At 34.2% G+C, this 22,933-nt stretch overlaps 1 protein-coding gene across 2 annotated transcripts in view; it reads left to right on the top strand.

Annotated features, from left to right (window-relative positions):
* Positions 1-22,933, top strand: part of Mmp2 (Matrix metalloproteinase 2) — a 204,108-nt gene that overhangs the window by 73,274 nt on the left and 107,901 nt on the right. For both annotated transcript variants that reach the window (XM_071789611.1, XM_071789612.1), the window contains exons 3-4: positions 5,673-5,774; positions 7,114-7,283. In XM_071789611.1, coding sequence (XP_071645712.1) covers positions 5,673-5,774; positions 7,114-7,283 — 272 coding nt within the window. The remainder of the gene's footprint in view (positions 1-5,672; positions 5,775-7,113; positions 7,284-22,933) is intronic.

Here is a 22,933-nt window from a genome sequence, read left to right as displayed (position 1 = left end):
CATTTCATTCGTTTTGAGTGATATTTCACTCTTCGACTTTTAGAGAGAATTCGATCTGTTGCACCATTATTATCGATCAATTTGATCGAACGGATAATATTCCATTATTTTAAACATCTAAAATTTTTGGCGACTCTGCCAAAGATTGACGTGCGGGTTCTTTGTGTCGTGTGTCGAAGATGATCTAAACGTGTCCATCCGAGAAACACGTCTCTCCTTTTCTCCTGCGGAAAAGAGATTCTTTTTTTTCTTCTGTCAGCACTATCGCGGGAGCCGTGACCGAGTTTTCTTCATTTCTTCATCACCATGTGAGTATTCTTCTTACCGCGACCCGATAAGCGCGATTGTGTGATGCCAGGGAATAACAAACGACGCGACCTTGCCCGTTTGTTCGGCGGCTTCAGAGTTCATTGGTGCCGCCGATAACGCTCTTAATGGGGAGCGCAAGAGATGAACTTCATGTCGCCTCTAATTCATCTTTTCCCGGCCGTTTCACGATTTGCCGCTCATGCTGCGATGATCTCATCGTGACAACCAACGAATAGCCTGCACGTTGCTATTTCCTGCGTACTAGAAAGTTTAATGCAAGTCGATAATCAAAATATTTTTCTTTTCGATATTTTCAGTTTGTTCATACACGCCTATCTTTTTTCCTTTATATTTATAATTAAGATCACGGAGAAAATTATGAAAAAAATTATAACTTCTCTACGAGAAATATGCGGGAGTCGCATTATAGCTAGGGAAACATATCGACGACGCGTTTAAGGCCAACATCAGGCAAAAAGGGGAGCTAGAAGGGGGAGTGTCCGAAAATATCTCTTTGTTCGAGACATTCCTCGATATATTTTATCCGCCTTAAATGGCGGCGTAAGCAAGCAGTGACGTGGTGCGCGGTGCAACCGGTTCTCCAAAGCAAAGGGGATCCGCGAACAATGTGGGAGAAATCTTGCGTGCTCGATGACCAAACACGGCCTAAGTCTAACGGGGCACCCTTCGCGGGCTGCTTGCGTGTCTCCCTTTGTGGACGACGCGACGCACGTGCGTGTTCGCGCGTTTACAAGCCGTTCTCTATACGGTCTCGGCGAAACGTAACTGGCAAAGAACGCGTAATACGCCATAAAAGATGCTTTATGATCGAGGTAGTTAGAACATTTCGGTTTGAAGAGGTGCACGGGAAATTAGGGTAGAGCAATAGAGGAGCGCAATTGATCCACTAAATTTTTAAACATTTGATAATTACATATAATACATCCTCAATAATTTAATTAGAGAAATAGAAATAATAACAAAATTTATGTTAAAATTTTTGAAAATTATACTTATTTTTATGTCACTGACAGTTATATTTTTAGTTTAGGAATAAAAATATAATAGATATATTATTTTTCTAGTTTTTATCTATATTATTCTCTAACATCATTCATTTAAACGCTTGTAATCAAGCTAATATTTAAAAAAAAATTGTCTTTTTTTTTGAAAAATATATAGGTATATTTACATATTTGTATAAAAACATTTTTTTGACAGTTACATGCTTAATTAGTTTAAATGAAAAGAGTTTCTCAGCAGTATTTGGCTTAATTTGTTTTCTTGATATGTATTCCATATAATTTTTTTTTAGTTGGACGACTTGTTTCAACAGATATTTTAATATGTGGCACTGATTAATGTTGTCTCGATGTCTACTTCCGATAATATTATCTTGCCTGCCCCTTTTGATTCATTGACTCGTTTGGTTGTTCCCATAATCATTCTTTGATAATATAATAACAAGTACAGGGATTCAGAAACAAGAAACCGCGATAAAAGTGAAGGCAAGAACACTTGATCTAATAGTATTCCACTGAATTTTCAAACCTTTGATAATTTAATTACATTTATCATCGGTAACTTAATTAGAGAAATAGTTGTAGAAATAACAACAAAATTATATTAAAAGATCAGAATCTTTATTACCAATAATATCAAAGAAAAATAGAATTAATTGAATAAAGCATTATTTAACATTGAAAAACTAATTTAAATTTAACTTTAATTTTTCTTTTGAACATTATTGGCAATAGTGATTTTTGTTAATAATTTTTTAGTTAATATAGGTCAATTTTGCCCAATTCTTTAGTTTCTAATTTCAATAAAAACTATATATGTTTTTAAAACAATATGTTTTAAAACATTTTACCCGTAGATTCTACATTACATGGATATAATTTTACATTCGATTTTTTATACCGGAAAAATTGGCTCTAAAAAGTGTCGTTTCTGTTATATTGCAAATTTTCAATATCATGAATATTTTATGAGAAACTTTTACGAGACAATTTCTCAGCTTATATTTTCTTGGTCCGTTTTTATTGCTATAAATATTATTTTATATATACATGCGTCTTGAGAGACAGACAGAATTGAAACGTCTGAAAGCGGGCAGATTGAATGGGGAAGAAGGATCGAACATCAATCGTTCTAATGACATCCCGCGATTTCAAAGGCTCTTTTGTCGAGGACATCGGAGAAAATCGCATTTATTGCTGGTACTTGAAAGATTTTAAGGATGCGCGAAATTGTTCGCGTCATTTGTACTCGGCAATTTTTATCGTACCTTTCACGAAGATGTTCTGTAAATTTATCTATGAGAAATTTCGATATCGAGACAGTTAAAATTCCGCGAAAATGTGAGATACTATCATTATCGCAGTTGGATCTTAAGGAGGACACAGCATTTTTATCACATTATAGAAAATAATTAAAATCTAATTAATTAATTGTTACGGTTTAGCTAAGTAAATTGTTTCGCATGTTTTATCGAGCCCGTCTTATCGAACGTTCGCCAAGAACAGCTATTTATTTTGTTTTCTCTTACCTTCCTTTTCTTCTGTTTTTTTTCGCCGAAAATCGAAACAGCGCGAACGTGAGCTTTTTTATTTCCTGGCACGAATCGGAATTCGTTCCCGACGTGGCGGGCGACGGCGGGCGGCGGTCGGGAACAAGACGCTTCCTTCGTCTGGAGCGATACTTGAGGAACCCCTAAAGATAGCGACACCTCGCCACGTGTCAGCTAACAGACTTCCGAGCGTTTCGTCATCTCGACAGACGTTTTCCGCGAAATTTGCGGCGACTTTAGCACGCCAGTAATCCGCAAAATTACGTTCACGCTACTTCTTATCTTACTTTGGGCAGGAGAAATGCTCATTAAATTAGGAAAATGAGATTGAAGATTAGCAATTTAGGAGAACCAAAAAGAAACGGACTCTTAATGAAAAAGGCTATGAAGATAGAAACACATAATCAAATACATAAAGATCTCAAGAAACACCTTTAAGAATATATATTGCTAAAAAATAAATCTCTGAAAACATTTATAAAATAAAGTCTATTAAGGCTAAAACTTTTATTCGTGAAATTTTAAATAAACAAGAAACTTTTATCTTTTCGGAAGTAGAAAAAAGTTACAGATAAACAGAAACTTTTATTCTGGTTTGAACAAGTCAAAAGTTCTTTTCTGCTATGCGTCTATCCTGCTTTTAATTCCTTAAATAATATTAATTAAAATAAGTTTTAATTTTTATAATTTACTTTGAAATAAACTTTAAAAAATATATGTTTTTTCAGAACTTTTAAAGATGAACTTTTACAACAACGTTTAAATATTAATGTAAAAATTAACTCAAAACAGAAAGGAAATGATTTAAAAGTTCACAGATAATTTTTATTTATAAAAGTTATAAAAGTTATTTATATATAATGGTTATTTTTTTATTCAATCCCTGGTGAAACGGGGTCTATCATTGTTACGGCTTCATATGTTACAAACTCATATCTACACTTCCACACAAGTTTGCACGTATGTTTGCATGTAGTGTTTAGCCAGTACGTTCATGTACAATATTAAACTTACATTTTGCGTAATATGATATATGCTTCATAAACCCTATATAATAGTCTTTCCTGATCTCGCGGCCTGTAATTTAACGTTTACGGCCAGGCACGTAACGATCTAGAAAGAATATTTAACCCGGAATAACTATCCATGACACGGCATACGAATGAATGTTTATGGTTTGTGAATTTTCATGGATTTATGATCTTTGCATCTCTCTCTCTTGGCCCTCGCACATTCTGCTCTGAAAACTATCCGCATTTTTTGCATTATTCTACTTACAAGGCTGTTCGACGAAGTCGTGCTTTAGTAACGTTAAGGCCATCAAATTTTCCTTTCGCGAATAAATCAGTTATCGAAAAAATATACCGCGTTAATTGCATTTAAGAATGCATGTTCTTTCAATCTTTCAGTCGATAGAATGATATTGTTGTTCAAGTGAATTAAATTAAAATTCTCCGGTGTTTATTATTCTGCCAGTCTTTTCACTGGACTTCAATATGTTTGTTAAAAAAAGTAATAAAAGAAAATTGGCACACAGGTGAAAGGTTAATAAAACAAAATTTTATGAAAACGTTTTGAAAAACATTTTTTTCTTTTGTAGTTTTGAGTGTGTGTTGAATGTTTTCCAACTGGTTGCTACAATTTTTATCCCGACGTGATACGCCGCGCCGGATAAATCGATACGGTTAAGCGTAAATAAGCACTTTGTATTTGCACGCACATCCGCGATACGCGAACACGTGTATATACCTCGGCATTACATAGTGCAGATTTTATCCTCGTTACGGTAACGATCTCGTGTCGCAAAATAATTTTCACTCTGATCCGTTCGCGTTTTCGCGCTCGTTAGCGGCATGTGAAGAGAGAAGAAACGAGCCTTGCACCGTGATTTCTATCAACATGCGACTCGATAAATCGTCGTACCAGCTAACGAATCAATCGTGAAAGAGAGAGAATTATATCATTCCATAATAATCGGCGCCGCATGCGCGATCTGATAATGCATACTTGCTGAACCTGCATTTCTCATTAGATCGGTCGGCAGGGCAGGTAATCACGGTAATGTGGCATAAATTAACAGCCCGCCGCACGGGAACGTAGAGGTAAATTTGCGAGCTAACGTCCTACGTAGGTTAAATTCACTTCTCAATGCGGCGTATATTAGATTTCGTTACCGGCTTTGAATTACGAACATTTCTTGACAAAAAAGAATAGTGTTTCGTTGTTTTTATTATCGACACGATTTCAACGACTGTCTGATGAATAATACATAAATTTTATATAAGTATAAGAAGTTTTGCAAAGATTATTTAAAGAAACTTTTGAGAGAAAGGATTAGAAAAATGTCTTATATGAGAAACTTTACTGTCTGTTTCAATACAGTATTATTTGTTTCTAATCATTTTTCAAGGAAGTATTTTATTTAAAGAATATTACTGAGTGAACATGATATGCTATGTTTTGTTATGAAGAAAGAACAAAATTTTTATAACAGAACATGAACATAGCATGTTCATTCGGTAAAATTCTGAAATTCTTTAAATGAAATACTTTCTTGGAAAATAATTAGAAACAAATAATACTATGTTGAATAGTTAAAACAGGCAACAAAGTTTCTTATATGATATTTTTCTTTGAAAGTATTAGCACCACTATTTTGTTTTTCTTAAAAAAGTAATGCTTTCAAATATTTGAATGGCAGTGTGTATCTAATTTTAACTCTCATATATGAATTCTATTTAAATTCTATTTAATAATACCTATTGTTATATCTATTTTTTTTCTGTTGCAGCAAAATTATCTCATGAGATTCGGTTACTTACCTCAGACCGATTTCGAGACTGGAAATCTGCGGACGGAGGACCAACTCAGGGATGCTATCAAAAATCTGCAGGTAAGCAAAAATTATGATATAAAGAGAGATAAGATTTCATCGTCCCGCAAGAAACAAATGAGGGACCGTGTAGTAATTTAATATCTTCAGTTTTATTATTTCAAACATAAAACACCTCTTGTCTACGTTTTGCATAGAATTTTCTATGCAATTTGCGTGTATAATCTTAGAACTTTAATCGAGACATTAATTCTACTTTTAAACAAAATTTAATTGCGCACCAGCGTCTTGCAATTTGGTTTAGATTAATTATTATTCTCGCTGCAATTTACGTAATACTTCGAAGTAACATGAGAATTATTAGAAAGGGTTTCATTGTGAGATTACCGGAGTGAAGTTTTCTTTATTCCACAAACGTATTTATCTCGAAAACGCGATCGACCGATTCTCCGGAAGCTGTCGCGAAATCGATGTCGGGAATATCCCGTTGAAAGAAATAGGAAAATGGAGCAAATATCCTGAGGGATTTCGTCAAATGCCGCTATATATCCTCCATCCTCCTTATTCTCGATTCTCATGTAAATCTTCATTGAGCGAGCGATATTTTACTATTCTTCCCTCGCAAAATGTCTGCATTCCTATAACCATTGTCTGAAAGCAGCCAGGCTCTCCGAGTGGATTGCTGATCGAAGGGATCAAACTCAAACGCGAAATGAAACGTATCGGAATGCTTCGGACATTCTAATCTCAGGTCTGAAGCTTAGGTTCAGATTCCTCCATCCGTATAGACTACGTCTCTCGATGGTTTTATCGATAATCGTGTTTGTCAGATTCCGGACGCGTTTCTGGTTGAAATGCTCGAAAGCGTTTATCGCTGTTCAAAAAGATAAAAACGGATCTTCTCAGATTGAAGGAAGCGATTTTACTTCAAGAAAATCCTAAAGGGAACTCTTGAGATATCGAGTAGAACAGTGAAATATAGATTTGTTGATTATTTTACTTCGACTTTTGTAAAAAGAGTGTTATATTAAAAAAAACTTACAATTATATGTAGATATAGTATAAGTTTTTACAAATAAAAAGAATACAAATATATTAAATTTTTAATACATATATTTTCATACATATTCTTTTGATTTACTGTAATTTTATAGAAAATAGAGAGCTATTTTTTTATATAAAAAAGAAATTATATAAAAAAGAGTGGTTGATATTGTTGCAATATTTATTTTTAAAATTCTTAGTGTTTTTCGTTTTTTTTCGATATTGATTACAAATAATATGCAAAATGAATTCAGTTTTCGATATTTCTTTTTGGATATTTTAAATTAAAACAAAATTTTATTTCCGTGCTGATTATGCTAAATTTTGATGACCCGTGTATGTTTCTAATTTTCAGAAATTCGGTGGTATTCGCGTGACGGGGGAGATCGACGAGGCGACAAAGAAGTTAATGAAGGCCAGGAGATGCGGATTACTGGATCAGCTCGACGCCAGATTCGCCAGGACGAGGCATAAGCGGTTCACCATTCACGGACAACAATGGCCGTATCGAAATCTCACCTGGAGGTAAGTAAACTTTATTAGTATAATAATCTTAATAGAGTAGGGTATTATTGCGAGATACGACACAAACCAGATATTTCGAACACGATAATATTCAAAAAAAATACTATTATCTTTTTAAATATATTAATTATAGCAATAAATTGAAAAACCGTGGATTTAATGTTTCTATAAAGAATGTTGAAATAATATATGCTATCATAAAGAATAGCCAGTTTACCTCTCAACATTAATAAACAAATTTTTATTGTATCTATATTAATGTGAACTTGAAAACTTTTTACCGCTTCTGAAAATGTTTAATTTTTTTCCATTATCTATTTATAATCATATTTTTACGATTAACTTGGAAAATTTTTCAAAATCTTGATTTCTGTCATAAAAATCCTTGTCTCAATTCTTGTTTGTGAAAATCGGAAAGACGGAAACAAAGTTGTGTAGTTTACCTCCGGTTGAAGATCGTTACCCAAGAATCCGTATAATTTCGTCGACGAGGACGTACTCGGAGCGAGTTGCAAGTCACGCGTTGCCGAGATGCGACCATGCGGTTTTTCGCGCGGTGACGGCGAAAAGCCGTGGACGGATTTATTCGCGGCGTGGCTCGTACCTCGGCGAGGAACGATAATAATATCCCCGTGCGCGCATCTCGACGCGACGATAACTCATCTGTGTTGAGGTACCTGTTGGTCTGAGTCGTGAGCTCTAAACAGGATGTCTGGCCCCTTAATTGCGGGCTTCCTCGTGGCGGGACCTCGCCCCGCATTAACGGCACTAATCCGACTCGGAAATGCCATTGACATTGTTGGTATCCGGCCAACTGGCGAATCTTCTTAGACCCCTCTCGCGTATATAATTGTAGAACGACGAAAATGCATGCACAAGCATTTTCTCGAGAGAAGATTAGAAACGCTTCAGCACGCCAAGGCAGTATTTACACGCTCCTCTTGACACGCGACTCTGATGTTATTAGAACCATGTTGCTAACTTTAATACTTGAGTCTTCGAAAATATATATCTTTCATTTTTAATATATAACGCTTTCTTTGTTCAATTTTTTAAAATAAAATACGTTTTCTCGGAAGTTTTGTACAACCTACGCGAAATATGCTCTATTCATTTCGGCAAATATTTGGTATTATTAATATTTCAGTGCCATGACGTTTTCGAAAAAAAAAATAGATATACAAAAATAAAATATATAATACTCTAACTTTCTTCTAATTTGTAAATATATACATAGAATTAGATATTGAAAAATTTGAGACAGAAACCAAACGTCACGTATGTTCGCGTGGTAATTTAATAAGTACGGTGCTAATTGATTATTTCTTTATATATTATTTAGTAGAAATTGAACGAATGTGCATTGAATACGTTCAACGATAAAACAGATCTCTGTTGACGAATCATGTCGGTACCATAGAGAACTAACGGATTCGCGTTGATATGAAGAACAGCTGCAGTACCGGCTCTTTCCTAGTGTATCATGTGGCACCCTCTGGCAATTAATCAATAGGCATGATTTTATTGATTTATAATTAAAACGCATTAATTTAAAAAATTGCATTATAAAATAATTCGTATCGTATTTATTGTGTCGTTATTGCGACATTTTATTTTTATTCTTACACACAGGACTTTTTATAATATATACTATAATTTTTCTTTATTTTGATATAAAAAACAGTAGCTCGTTTAGCTACTGTTGCTGGTATTATTTTTCGGTAATTATATGTTTTTAAGTAATTATGTAGAAAAGTCGAAATAATGTAGAAAAGATTTAATGATACAATTTCAAATTATGACAATACGTATATATGTATACGTTATTACAATTAACACAAATTGCATTTATGCTATGCTTGTTTATGTCAATATATTTTTACTTTTTTTTTGTATTTATATGTATCGGTTTGCAAGCTCGTATAATTTCTAATTTTCTAAATATTTTAAACATTTGATAAACATTAAAATATATGCCTGGCAGAAAGAAAAACGTATCATCAACTGACAAACAAAATACGTTGAAATCGAATCGAAAAACATTGATTTTTTACAATTCGTAATCTGTTATTGCTATTATTATTGTTAATTGATTGTACATTGCTCGAAGTACGTTTACGTCTAATCGAGTTGCTCTTCGTGACTGTTGCCGTTTTGTACGATATTTAGCCCGGCCACTAATATCCGCGTATGCTAATTAGCGCAACCCTACGGTAAGGTTCTTGAATCCGCGTTAATTAGCCACCTTAACGAACCGGCTGGCACAGAGAAAAATCTGCGCGTGAAAAAACATCCTCTCTAATTTTCACTCTCCCCGGAAAGCTCCACAGTAACCGAACCTGAATTAAAGTGCGTGCCGACATGGATTGGACAGATTGAGCAATTAACTTCGTTATCCGGTTATCATGCTACGATTCCCTCGCGAATTCAATGAATCTTGCAAAAAGGCCAGATTCGGAACAACCGGTCTCTTTGTGTACGATTTCGATCGGCCGGGGTAAATTTGGCAGATTTTCGCGTGCACCGAAAATGAGGGTTCGTTTGTCTTTCTAACTGGACTCTATTTGTTCCTCTCGGTGCGCGTGACGTCAAAAGAGGATATGAAGTTTTTGCAGAGAGAGGCTCTCTGTGAGACTTTGTATACATTTTGAAAGTGCAATTTTACATTAATAATTCGTATTTTTTTTTTTATTTTTTTTTGAAGAATGAGAATAGTGTAAATAGAAAAAGGGAGAGAAATGTCAACGATATGAATTCTTTTATAAGTTTTAATTGGATGTGTTTTATAATCTATTTTGCGGTTTGCCTTGAAAATTCTACTCTCATGATCACGATTCTGTGTAATAAAAATATATTTATATCCTGTCGTTTCTTTATAGAAGGTATTCTGGTATAACAGGTAAAAAAAGTCGATTTTCTAGACAGCTAGAATCATTTACACCTTCTATATGCGTTTTTTTTTGCGAGCTATTATATAGTGAGCACGATATAACATAAAAAAGAGGAACATTTTTGTTATTTAAAATAGAAAATAAAAATATAATATTTCTTAAAATATATTTCTTAAAATAAAATTAAAAGAACATGCTAAAGTTTAATGTTATATTTGCGTTTTTTATTTCCTTACAAAAAAGTTCCTGAAAAATACCTTTTTTATGACCTTTCAAACCGGGATACCCCTTTAAGGATGTTCTGGCTATACATTCCTGCCAAAAGTTAGTTTTTAATAAAAAATTACTAAAATGAAGACTTTGCATGTATGTCAAACAACTCAAAATTTTTTATATGTTAGAAAGAATTACTGTTAACAGTTTGCTCGCAGTTTGAGTATGGTTTTTTGTCATTTAAATAATTAGTATTGTTTAAACAATAAAAAAATAAAAAAATTTTAACAAAAAGTTTTGAAACTTAAAATACAAGATTAATGATGTAGGTATGTTTTACATATAAAAAAAGTTTTATAAATATCTTATTGTTTTTATTTATATTTACCGCAAAAATGTCGATTCTCCATAAGGGATAATGTTAATTTCATCAATTTTAAACTTAAATAACTCTTAAATTGTTTAGTAAATCACTTACAGAGTATTTTTAATTTAATTTAAAAGAAACTTTCAGCTATTTCAACTCAGGAACCGTTTAGTGGATTTGTTTTAATTTTTTTGCAGCACATTAGGAAGACTGAAAGAACAATCTCACAAATTTTTATCGACTTCTTACTGTTTTGAAGATATAGCCAGAACATCCTTAAGCATAATAATTATTTTCACAATCAGATAAAATTATAATTTTTTTTCTCATTTGCGATTAAGTGCTGTGCAATTTTAAATGTGGGTGAAAAACTGAAATAGAGACGGGCATCGCGTCTTATAATGGCTTAGTATGGGGTAAGAAATTAACGCCGACAGCACTTCTGCTAATTTTCCCTCGGTCTTCCGAACGAGTATAGCTATCGTTTGTCGAAATTAACGATATCTCTGGAGCTTCGAACGTAAATTTTATGAGCTTTTATTTCCATGAATTCCGTTTTCCTGTTCTAAATTTTAAATAAATTAAATTCAAAAGAGATTTTTAATATTCATATTTACGAATCGTCGAGTTGCGAGAAAGATGCTTAATATAATTTTCTTCAGAAACCATCAAATATTGTTAATATTTTCTTAACAAAAAAAAATGTTTTTAATGAATATCGTTATTATATCACGTTTGAAAAAAGTTGCTTTTTTTATACATAAAATGTATATAAAATATTGAAAATTTTACAATGTTATACTTTTTAAAAGTCGAATAGTGAAATATCGAAACGAGTGAAATGCAAATGTAACGAAAAGTAAAAATTGAGCTTGTGCACTTCGAGTGATTTGCCACTCTAAGAAAGAGTAAAATTGTGCTTTATAAGTTGGAGTGAAAGAGCACTCTTTTCGAGTACAGTAGATCAGCGTCTATACAGGAATGAATTATGTCATTCTACAATTTTGAGTGGAAAAGTCGATTTTTAGTGATTAACTATAGCTTTAGAGTGAAATTATATCACTCCGGTAGAGTAACCGTTCTAAAAATTTAAGTGAAAAATTCACTTCTACCTTATGAGTGCCCGCATTTACTCAAATTAGAGTGACAACCCTCTCTTTTGAAGCAACTATCGCAATCACTCTAATATATTAGTGGCGAAACCACTCTATGAGATTTAGAGAGTATAGCATTTCGAAATTGGTAATTGTCAGCGACGATTATTTGCAAACATATTATACACCGCGAGCTTACGCGATATCGATATCGTGATACGGGTATATACGGCTGTAATACGAGAATTTGTATTTGGTTCACTGGACAGAATGGGGGATATGTAGTATTGGCTTAAGACCTGTCACTGTTTACGGGACTGAATGTTTCTACGGTTGACTACGTGATCCCCGGAAGGATAGTAGGATTCGTTGCCGTTTTGCGCGATGGTTTGTACAGTCAACTGGACTTTGAGGAGATAAAGTCGAATCCCCGATGCTGAAAGTCTAAAGTTGATCCATCGTGTTTATCTTTGCGAGTATATTATCGGGAAAACGTCTCTCCCCGTAAAATCGGTGGAGACGCCATTTTCAACATGATATCAAAACGTTTCGCTCGATCGTGTTGATGTAAGGATCTTGTGTAAAGAAAGGAATAAGAACACCGTTGATTTTATCTGTAAAATGTATCCGAGATGTAGCTGATGAAAAATTGCCATTTTTATCAGTTATGTCATTGATGTGCATTTTGTAGAGGGAAATTATCTTATTAATTGTATTAAATTATTTTCTTCTTTTTTATCATGACATACGATTTACAAAATACACAAATTTTGTTTAGGAATACTGATATATTTATTGATGGAGTATAAAACGCGTGTATCTATTTCTTTTGAGAATTATATACTTTTTGAAATGTTACATGTTGAAATATAACAATATTTCGAATGCTAAATACTTAAATCTGCTCCTATAGCTCTTTTAAAAAATGAGCTTCTGCTCTTTGTACAATGAGCATCGAAATAATTAGAGCGACTCCATTACCGCTCTGCGGCGCCGCGTAAAAATACTCAAGGGCCATAAATAAACACTTTCCTAATGACGGCCATAAACGAGAAACTCACGAATTATTTAGGTAGCTCGCGACTTTTACAGATAGAAATCGATCAAATAATAGCAACGCGCAAAAGTATCAACATATATTGCGTTATATACGTTTCCCAAGTGACAGGAAGTTAGTTTCTTCGCGAAAAGGTCAAAGATTAGCGGCTGTTATTTTCATTCTTTCTCTTTCTTTTTTTCTTTTCTTCTATCTCTCTCTCTCTCTCTCTCTCTCTCTCTCTCTCTCTCTTTCTCTCTATTTAACTTCATTCGATATTGGATACCAAACTTCGAAGGTGAATGCATAAAAGAACATTGTCTGACGACTGGGGAGAGTAGTACGGAAAAAATTTCGCAGCCGAACGCTGCGAGCAAAATTAGCAGAGATCTCCAGCCCCTCTTGGCGTGTTCTTTCGCCAGTTTTTCGCAACGTGCAATTTTGTGTAATAGAATATTTAACGTCGCGGAAAACAAACGGATGTCTGTTAAAAAATTTAGAAACTCTTTTTTTTAATTATTATAAAAAGATTTAAATTATATTACTTTCTTAAGAAATTTGCACTTAGGTTTATGTATATCTCACTTTATCTCTAATCTCGCTTTATTTAATTTGATCACTCGAAATGTTTTTGTTGTTGTTAAGATATTTTCTCCTGTATTTTATCGGAGTTCATTAAAGTGCTCCGTGATAGAAATTGCTATATTAAGTCACTCCTTGACAAAATCCCCGTATGATTCCCCGCACTTGAAATATTACGCGCATTACGCTGAAATGGTAGCTCATTTTGCCTGCCGTAAGCGAAACATTTTCGCGCGTTTTACACGGATGTGGCGAAATGTTCGCCAGTCAGAGAAACTGGAGCACCGCCGTTTTACAGCGTTTCCCCCGAGCCGTGTGCCGCTCCCGGAAGAAAGAGAGCCGGGAGTGCAAATTGAATCGGAAATACATATACGAGGAATTTTTTGCGGGAGTGTTCTCGAGATTGAAGCTATCAATCAATACGACGGTGAATATAAAAATACGACATGTGATAAACACAAGATACGGGAACGTTTTGCACGAGTTGTAATGCGTCTCGATTAAAAATCGCAAGGGCACGTGCTTGGCGATTTGCAATTTTATAGAATTTTTGAAACATCGCACGCTCCATAACGTATATATTTGAATAACGTTAACATTGTCTTTACTATTATTGCATATTCAAATACGTGGTATCTTTTCTCTGAAGTTTTGATAAGTTGGGGGGGAGGGGAATAAATAATAGTATACTTTCAAATTGTACAGAGATTTCCATAATAAAAGTAAAGTAAATGGCAGAAGAAAATAGGAGAAGCATATAGAAAACTTATAAAATAAGAAATTAATTAATATGCAGATTTTTTATTTTAATATGAAAACATATATTAGATAATATATAATTATAATGTGATTTAACATTATGCATATTTAATTATTTGTATAATATTGTGAAATATAAATAAAATCTATATAAGATCGTCACGGGGCATTCGCAATCGATTTCTAGTTTCAAGACATTACGAACTATCGCTAAGATATATTATTTGGAATCAAAAGGAAACAGCTTGTCGATATTGGTAATTCGGACACGGTTGAGAGATTGCTGAATAATAAGCTCATTTGTAGGGAAACAATGTGTGTAGTGCAATTTTCTTTTTTACGTGTTTTCTTTCTCGCTTCTCTCGCGAAACTTGCTCTTCGCGTCGCGATTCAGTTGGCGGTCGTCCAGTTAACGGCTATCCAATTTGGTCGTAAAAAAGGGGAAATAATTGTTACATAAATCTTTATGTTAAGCGTTCATTTTATTCTCATTACAATAAGAGCAATATTTGTTACAAGAGTTTTCTCGCATTGGCAGATAGAATAATAAGCATTTATAAATTGAAAATTTCATATATTGCAAAAACGCTGTTTTATTTCTCTTCAGAGTTTGCACACACAAAGCTACAAGTTTACTTGCATTTATTTTTAATTGAGATTAATTTAGATTAATTAATTTAGAGATTTTCCACATAAAATAAAAGAAAAAAAATAATATTTTTAAGTTGTATAAATTAATCCTTTTAATAATATAAATCCGCGTTAAATTTAAAAATATTGAAAGCCTCTAGAGAAATCATTTTTCAGGCCTTTCGCGGATTTTTCCCGAAAAAGCTACATCTTTATTTTGCCACTGCAGCGTGACATTTATACGCGGAAAATGGCGGGCGTGTTCTTTCGAGGTCAGATGTCAACGGCTTTAAAGGGCAATTGGGCGATCCATATATATTCACAAAAGGCGGCATTCTATACACATGGTTCCATCTGAAATTGATGAGTTCGGATCGACCGCCGCGTTTCTCTCGTCGGCGAGAATATTTTTCTTGATATCCGATCCGGGAAAAATCGACCCATGCACAATATTCGGCGCGCGGTATTTGCGGATTATGCCGCGCGTCGCACTCGTGGTCCAGATTTCGCGAATCCTGGGATATATATGAATACGATTCCATATATTCTCTCGCACGGAAAAATTTATGGCCATTATTCGTGACATTTGAATTATTTACAATGCGAAAATTCGGGAGTATGTCGAGATAATATGTTGGGGTATGTCGAAGCTTTGTAAATTATTCTAATGGTTAGATTCTTGGCGATATGCACTTGAATTATTTCGACAAGGATATTTTTTACGAAATATTTTTACATTGAAAAATAACGATATTTTTAATATTATAAAAAAACAAACTTAAAAAATGGCACGAAATTGTTTTTGTTTAAAGCTATATCTAAATGAGTGATATATAAAAGTTATTGCACGTATAAAACACATGAAAAATTTTTTTTTAATTATTAAACGTTTTATGGAAACACGATATAATATTAAAAAATTTTCAATAATAATAAGTGGAACAGGATCGTCACAATATATATGCAATCAGTTAGAGAGAAAAACAACATTTACGGTCCGGCTTGGATCTTGGTAGTTTAATAATAGATAAATAACGTGAATTTTGTATACTTTTTTCAAACTCGGTAAACTGCGCGCTGATTTTTTTGACGGTCTTTAAAAACACAGCTCTCTTTTAGAACAATAAATTATCGATTTCAGTATGTAGCTTTACTGTTCCAACAAAAATAGCTGTGTTTGAACAACCGACAAAAAAACCGGCGCGCAATTTACTGAGTTTGGAAAAAGTATACACAATATTATTATTAGGGTTAGATTCCGATAACTTTGGTGCCTTAATTTGACAATGGTTTCTGGTAGTACTTTTAACGATAAACAAAAAATTATATATATAGGTCTTATAGGGCTAACCGCTCTGGTTTTCAAGATATACAATGTTAAAGTTGGTAAAACTTTAGATTAAGGGCGACCTCACCGATTTCAATGACCTTGATATATGTTGCCGATATGAAACGAGGTGCCACAGGTTTACAACTTTTCACGTGTGGAAAGCCAAGGCATGTACTAGCTTTCAAGGCACACTATTACTACGTTTACGCGAGCGTTACTTCTGTAGTAACTTACGATATGTCACTCGTTTACGCGGAATAAATTATCGTAAGTTACTACAAAATCCCGTTTACGCGAAGGAATTATCGTAAGTTACTACAAAATTAACGCTCGCGTAAACGTAGTATATGTGTCTAGTTTAACAATAGTGGAGCCTCCCGCAGTTGGGCGGAACCTACTGCTTCCACACATACACTTTCCACGCGAAACGAGGTGCCACGAGGTGCCACTTTTCAATATCCTAACTATTCTCTGCTATAACAAATTATTTCTGTTACAGATACTGCTATAGCGAACTGAACATATCTATATACCAAGCACAAATACTGTTGTGTTTCACGTAAAGAATGTAAACAAGAACACGCATACATTTTCCACTCGAGACAAAAACGTAAACGTAAGATATTGCAAGGTCTACCCCCTCCCCCCTGACTTGATTATAGGGCGAAACAAGGTCTATCTGGCCATTGTCACGGTTCGTGTTTTCAACTTTCCACGCGAACCGAGGTTTATCCCCACTCCCCTCCTGCTTGCCCCCCGCCTACGTGTGTACTGTTTATACACACACAATTGAAGTATTACTTAAAAATATAATTTATTTTTAACTTTAACACCGTATATCTCGAAAACCAGATATAAGACCTATATAATTTTTTGTTCAGCGTTAAAAGTACTACCAGAAATCATCGTCAAATTAAGGCGCAAAGTTATCGGAATCTTACCATTATTATAGGCTACTAAGATCCAGTCCGGACCGTAAATGGTAGTTTTCTCTCTTTAATTAATTGTAAAAATTTTTTAAATATATATTTAACCCTAACTAGCTACACTTCTCCGGTCCATGAGACCGCTTTACTTTGTTGCATTGTCATTTTCATTTTAATAATTAATACTTAATGTAGAAAGTGAAAATACTGCAGAGTCTGAATAAGATGTTTATGATAATTTTAGGTGAAGAAAATGATTTGAGTTTAAACTGAACTTATTATAAAAAAACTTAGAAAATTATATTATTGTATTATGTAAAACCCAGAAAACCGAATAACATTTAGCGGCCCACTAGACTTATGGCGAACTGGAATTAAAAACGTGTAATTTTGTTTCAAGAAAAAAACGCGGTAGAATTATTTTTACGATAAACACGATAAATTTTTTGTTTTACGAATTATACAGGTTTCTTCTTTGGGCGTAAAGATTAAAAAACTTGTTAAATAAATGATTTATTAATTTTTACTTATTTGTTTATAATAAAACAGATTTATATAAGAGAATTATAGTAAAATGTAACTTCCAAGAATACTCTGACCTGTACCTCATCACGAGAAAAACAATATACATTTTTGAAGATAAGATAGATACATACATGTAGACCGTAGTCCCTAAAGAGTTTAAGACAAGATAGATATGAGCGTTTTCAATTCACCTGCAAGAAATAAGAATAACGTTTGTACATAATAGATATATGTTCTTTCTTTTTCTTATGTTTTTTGAATGTGTCCTGAATACGCGGCTGGATACGCAAACATTTTTAGATCTTTGTGCAGATCTCTGTGCTTTTTCTCTCAATCTATCATCCTTTTATAGTCGTGTTAGATTTAGTAGTTTTTATTAGCTTATTCTTCTTTAGATAAGATTAAAAAGTCACAAAGATTAAAATTTGTTGAATATAAATCTCTCTGTATTAAAAATCATTGAAATCTTGAAATGACTTGATCGGCATTGGATTTCCAAAATTGTCAGGATGACGAATAACATAATATATCAGACATAATATATCAGAACGTTTCTCAGAGACTTTGCTACTTATGGTGCTCTACGTGAATAAAACATCAAATACGGAATACTGATTTCGGCGCCGCGGCGTCTCAAACAATGGTCTGCTAAATTCTGCGATGAACGGTTTCTGCTCTTCATGAAATAAAGCATCGCTTTTCAACACACGTCATCGTATGTACAACTAAAGTTCTCGACATATTACACGAATTTACATTTCTGAGGATAAATGTAATCACAACTGCGTGATTATATATTTTTGTAATGGAAACAAAAGTAGTTTAATTCATTTAAAAACGTTTTTGTTTTTTATCGTACAAAGCAGATTGCTTGCTACAAATGCAGGAATTGCTTGACAGAATAGCACATCAAAAATAAAAACACAATTAGAAAATTATAAAAGGTTATAATGACAATGACAAGAAATGTGTATCATGTGTATGTATGAAATGTAAAATTTAAAAATATAAGTAGAAAGGGCTGTAAGGGTCACAACGCGGATCACGGTGCGTTTAGATATAAATGTGATTTATTCCTCGATTTACAAAAATCCAAACGTTTCGGCTCCTGTCCGAGCCATCCTCAGTGGTATAATATTAACATCAAAAATATATTCTCCTTTGATGTTTGGATTTTTGTAAATCGAAGAATAAATCACATTTATATCTAAGCGCACCGTGATCCGCGTTGTGACCCTTACAGTTTTTATATCACACTTTATTGTAAAATTTAAAATAATTGTTCAATCCATTTATTGGAAATTAATCTCTCAAAAAAGATCAAGTTTTATCTTTGCGTATGTATGTGTTATATATTGCAATAGTTTTAATTTAATTATTTTTATAACATAATTATAACAATTAGTATTATTTTTGTAGTTATCTACCAGTTTAGTTAATTCAGGATCCTCTATTTAATTTTAACAGCCCTGTTTCGCTTTGAGTTGATTATTCTAAGCTATAATTAGATATCAAATAGAAGCGAAGGTGTTAGTTAAATGAGGGCTGAGTGTATAAGTTCAAGGAGTCTTGCTAGTGCGCATTATTTTTAATTCTCTCTCATTTTCGCGCATGTATGAGCGAGAGCGTTTCCGTGGAATTTCTGCCACGCGGTAATTAAAAACTCGTGGAAAATAAAGGTCAAGCCTCGAGTAAGTACGCTAATTGACCCGACTTCGCGACAGACAATCGCGTTTTACGATGAGTACTCACCGGGACACAAAGTTCTCGGCTTTCGCCCGCTCTCGCCTCGGGATAAAAGTCTCGGCGTTTCGGAGAGATTTAACAGTTTTATTAGGATATGCTTTAAGCGAATTTGGAGTTTAACTACCGAAAAGTTTACTAATTATATGTCGTAAATTCACATCGCACGTTTGCCAAAGGTCTGCGTATTAATAATTAATTACGGGTTACATCAATTTCGATAAACAAGCACGGAGAGAAATTGTTAGCAAATTTTACTTAAGTTCGCTAAGCAAATTTTGCAGAATTTGAGTTAAGTAAAATGTAACTGACAAATTAAGCAAAATTTACCAAATATACTACTGCAGCTTAACTAATCAAGTAAAAATTATCAATTCGTTCGGTAATTTTTACCTAACCCTGTTGGTAAATACAGCTTAGCCAGTCCAGCGCAACTTTTTTAGTAAATTTTACTTAGCAACTATGTAACGTTTACTTACGATTTCTCTCCGTGAGTATATCATTCGTTTTATAAATGTGATTTTATTTTTTAATGTACTTTTATATTTTTCATCTTTTATTTATTTTCTTAACTATCGTTTTACTTCGAACTTCGAGATTCGAAATTTCTGTCCAGAGAGATTTGGAAGCCTAATTTCCCACAATCGCATCGCGATGGCTGGATAATCATCATCGGCGGCCGGAAAATAGATTGCGGCATGCCGAAACAGCCGTAATCATAGTCGCGAGACCCAATAACTTGAATTCCAGCAATCGGAACCACGACCACATCGGTCGTCGCTTCTCGTTAATCTCGTTCGAAAACCTCGATTAATCTACTTTCTGACATAAATTGATCCAATAAATTTTCATTTGGAAAACGTCGATATTACCTCTTTTTCTCTCTATACGTATATTTTTTTTACTTTGTTATAAAAGAGGAAAGAGAGATTCTTAAGGGATGAGATTATAATATTGAACGGAGCAAAACAACAGCGATGATTCTGAAGCAACTTATTTCCAAAGAATTTTTACAACGATACATTTTTCAGTCTATTGAATTTTTTGTTGTTGTTTTCACTTAGCTCCACGAAGTTTTTCTTCGCATTTAGAGCTTGCGCGAAATAATTTCCGATTGGAAATGCTCGAAATGCGGAGTTACATGCGAAATGGGAATGGGATACTTCGTGGATTACAGTAAGCGAGACTGAGAGTCGATTTCCCGCGGACAATGGGGTCGTCGTTGGAGCTTCGGCGAGAAGTGAGAAATACATGAGAAGATGGCAGTCGTTACGTGCCTTGTTAAATTCGGTAGAAAAAGAAGCACGAGTGCGCGAAATCCCTCCAAGCGCGATCAGCTTAGAAAACCGGTGTGGAAAATTGAAGTAATAACGTTGACAATCTAACATTTCTTTGCGACATCACGATTCTGGTATTTCATTATCTTCGACATGGAGTACCACGTACCATCCTGCGTAAAAATTCCATCATGCCTTTCGCAATAACTGTTCCTCTGTACCCCATTATCCTGTTGCATTAATATCACCAAGTGCTACACACAGATTGTAAATTTAAAAAACTTATAAACGATATTAAAAAGATGATGTAGATTAAATTAATACGAATTATGTTATTTAAAATTAAAATTAAATTAATATTGAATTAAATTAAAATTGAATTAAGAATTAATATGCGCGAACACACACAATTTGATAGAAGAAATTTTGCTACATAAAAGTTAAGATAACAAGTTCCAATGGTGAGTTAATACCTTTTGAATACTTTCGATTCTCCACGAAATTACAAGATTAGAGGAATCATTTGTAAAATCCAAAAGAGGGATCACTGATCGCGAGACATAAGCGAGAAAGACCGAAAGTAAAAAGAGGAAGATGAGCAATGCGCGCGTGAGCGCGATAAAAAGGAAACGAGAAAGTGGCAGCCATACTGATGAGAGACGAGCATATCGTCGCCCGGAGGGTGATGAACCCTTCAAAATCAGACCATTTCTAACGGCTCTGCGCCACCGTGACTTGGGAATTGATAGTTTACAGGATCAGAATGAAAGAGCATGATCCGTTTATAGATGTAATAAATTACTCCCGGCTGTTGCCGATCGAAAATTGACGGAGGAACAAGGAGACGGAGAGATAAAAATTTATAACATTTGGCAAAAAAATCTTTCGAATGAGATGAACAAATATAGTAAACGTATCAAAATGGAAAAAGAAACAAAAATATTATCAGAATATTGAATAAAGAAATAACTAATAAAAGAAGTATAATAAAAGATTCTAAAGAGAAAAACTATTCAAATTTATTATAATCTATAAAGATCGAACTCCGTAGCGCGCCATAAGGTGACAATAAAAATACTGTGATTATTGCATTATTACTAACATTGTTTTTTTTTTATTTTAATATCAGCGATTAACACATTATAGGACTCTTCAGGTTCAACTGTTACCAGCAATATCTATATATACGATATGATCGTACCTCACTCTTCGGCGTAAAAGAATATCTCGAGGATCTCGTGCTCCTTCAAAAACTCTCTCAGCTCACGTGATTAACCACTTGGCAGGATAATTAGACCATTATGTAACTATTAACAGCCGTTAATGCGTTACAGCGCGAAGTGGCGGTTGCGAGAAGCAATATGGGGCACAGGAAGAGTGAGGGGGTCTGAAAGGGGACTCTCTTGGGAGAGGTAAAGAAGCTGCTGCGTCTCCTACGGGTCGGCCACAATAATCTCCATTGTTTCTGGCAATTAAGCCTCGCGTCGTCCTGTCAGAAAATGCTATTGCTACCTCCTTCCCCCCTCTCTCTCTCTCTCTCACTCTCTTTCTCTCTCACTCGTTCTCTTTCTCGTGTGAATGGATCGCGTCTCTCGATCGCGCGCGACATATGATTGGCCGCCATTGTTGTCCGTAGGGTCCACGGCGATCCCGGACAAAGGACTCGTCGTCGACGATCTGTCATAGTGCTCCATTGTCATAGTCTTCCAGCTTGTTTGCGTTATCCGCGAGAGGCTGGTTTGCGTTGCGCAAACTTCGACCCTTGACCCTCCGTCTCCCTTGCCTCTTTCCGTCCCTCTCTCTCCTCTCCCTCTCTCTATCTTTGTCTGTCTCTTTTGCTGCATTTTGCATCCAGTTCCCTTCGTTCGTCTCTCTAGTCAGTATTTCACTCGCATTGGTCCTTTACACGCGTTCTCCGTATAACCGCATTTCACCGAATGACGACTGACGACGACTCAATTAAGATGAGCCGGATTAATACGATTATTACAAATTCCTCAAAGACTGATTGTGATACAAATTCGAAAGCACGGGTCGCCCCCGTTATGTAATCGAGAAAAATGCGTTTCGCTGCGCTGTGAGAAATAACGATTCTATTTGCTTAAAGTTACACTAGAGAAATTTGATCTAAATCTATTTCTCAATATTTATTATCTTTTGAAAATTGATAAATTTCCAAAATTAAGAGATTTTAATTCGCAAAATTTGAAACTTTTATTTTATTAGTTTTATTTTATTAATTTTAATATTTTATATTCTAAAATTTTTAAAATTCGA

This window comes from Temnothorax longispinosus, chromosome 9 (assembly GCF_030848805.1).
Source record: "Temnothorax longispinosus isolate EJ_2023e chromosome 9, Tlon_JGU_v1, whole genome shotgun sequence".
NCBI classification, from domain to species: Eukaryota; Metazoa; Arthropoda; class Insecta; order Hymenoptera; family Formicidae; genus Temnothorax; species Temnothorax longispinosus.
This window is presented reverse-complemented; position numbering and strand designations above follow the sequence as displayed.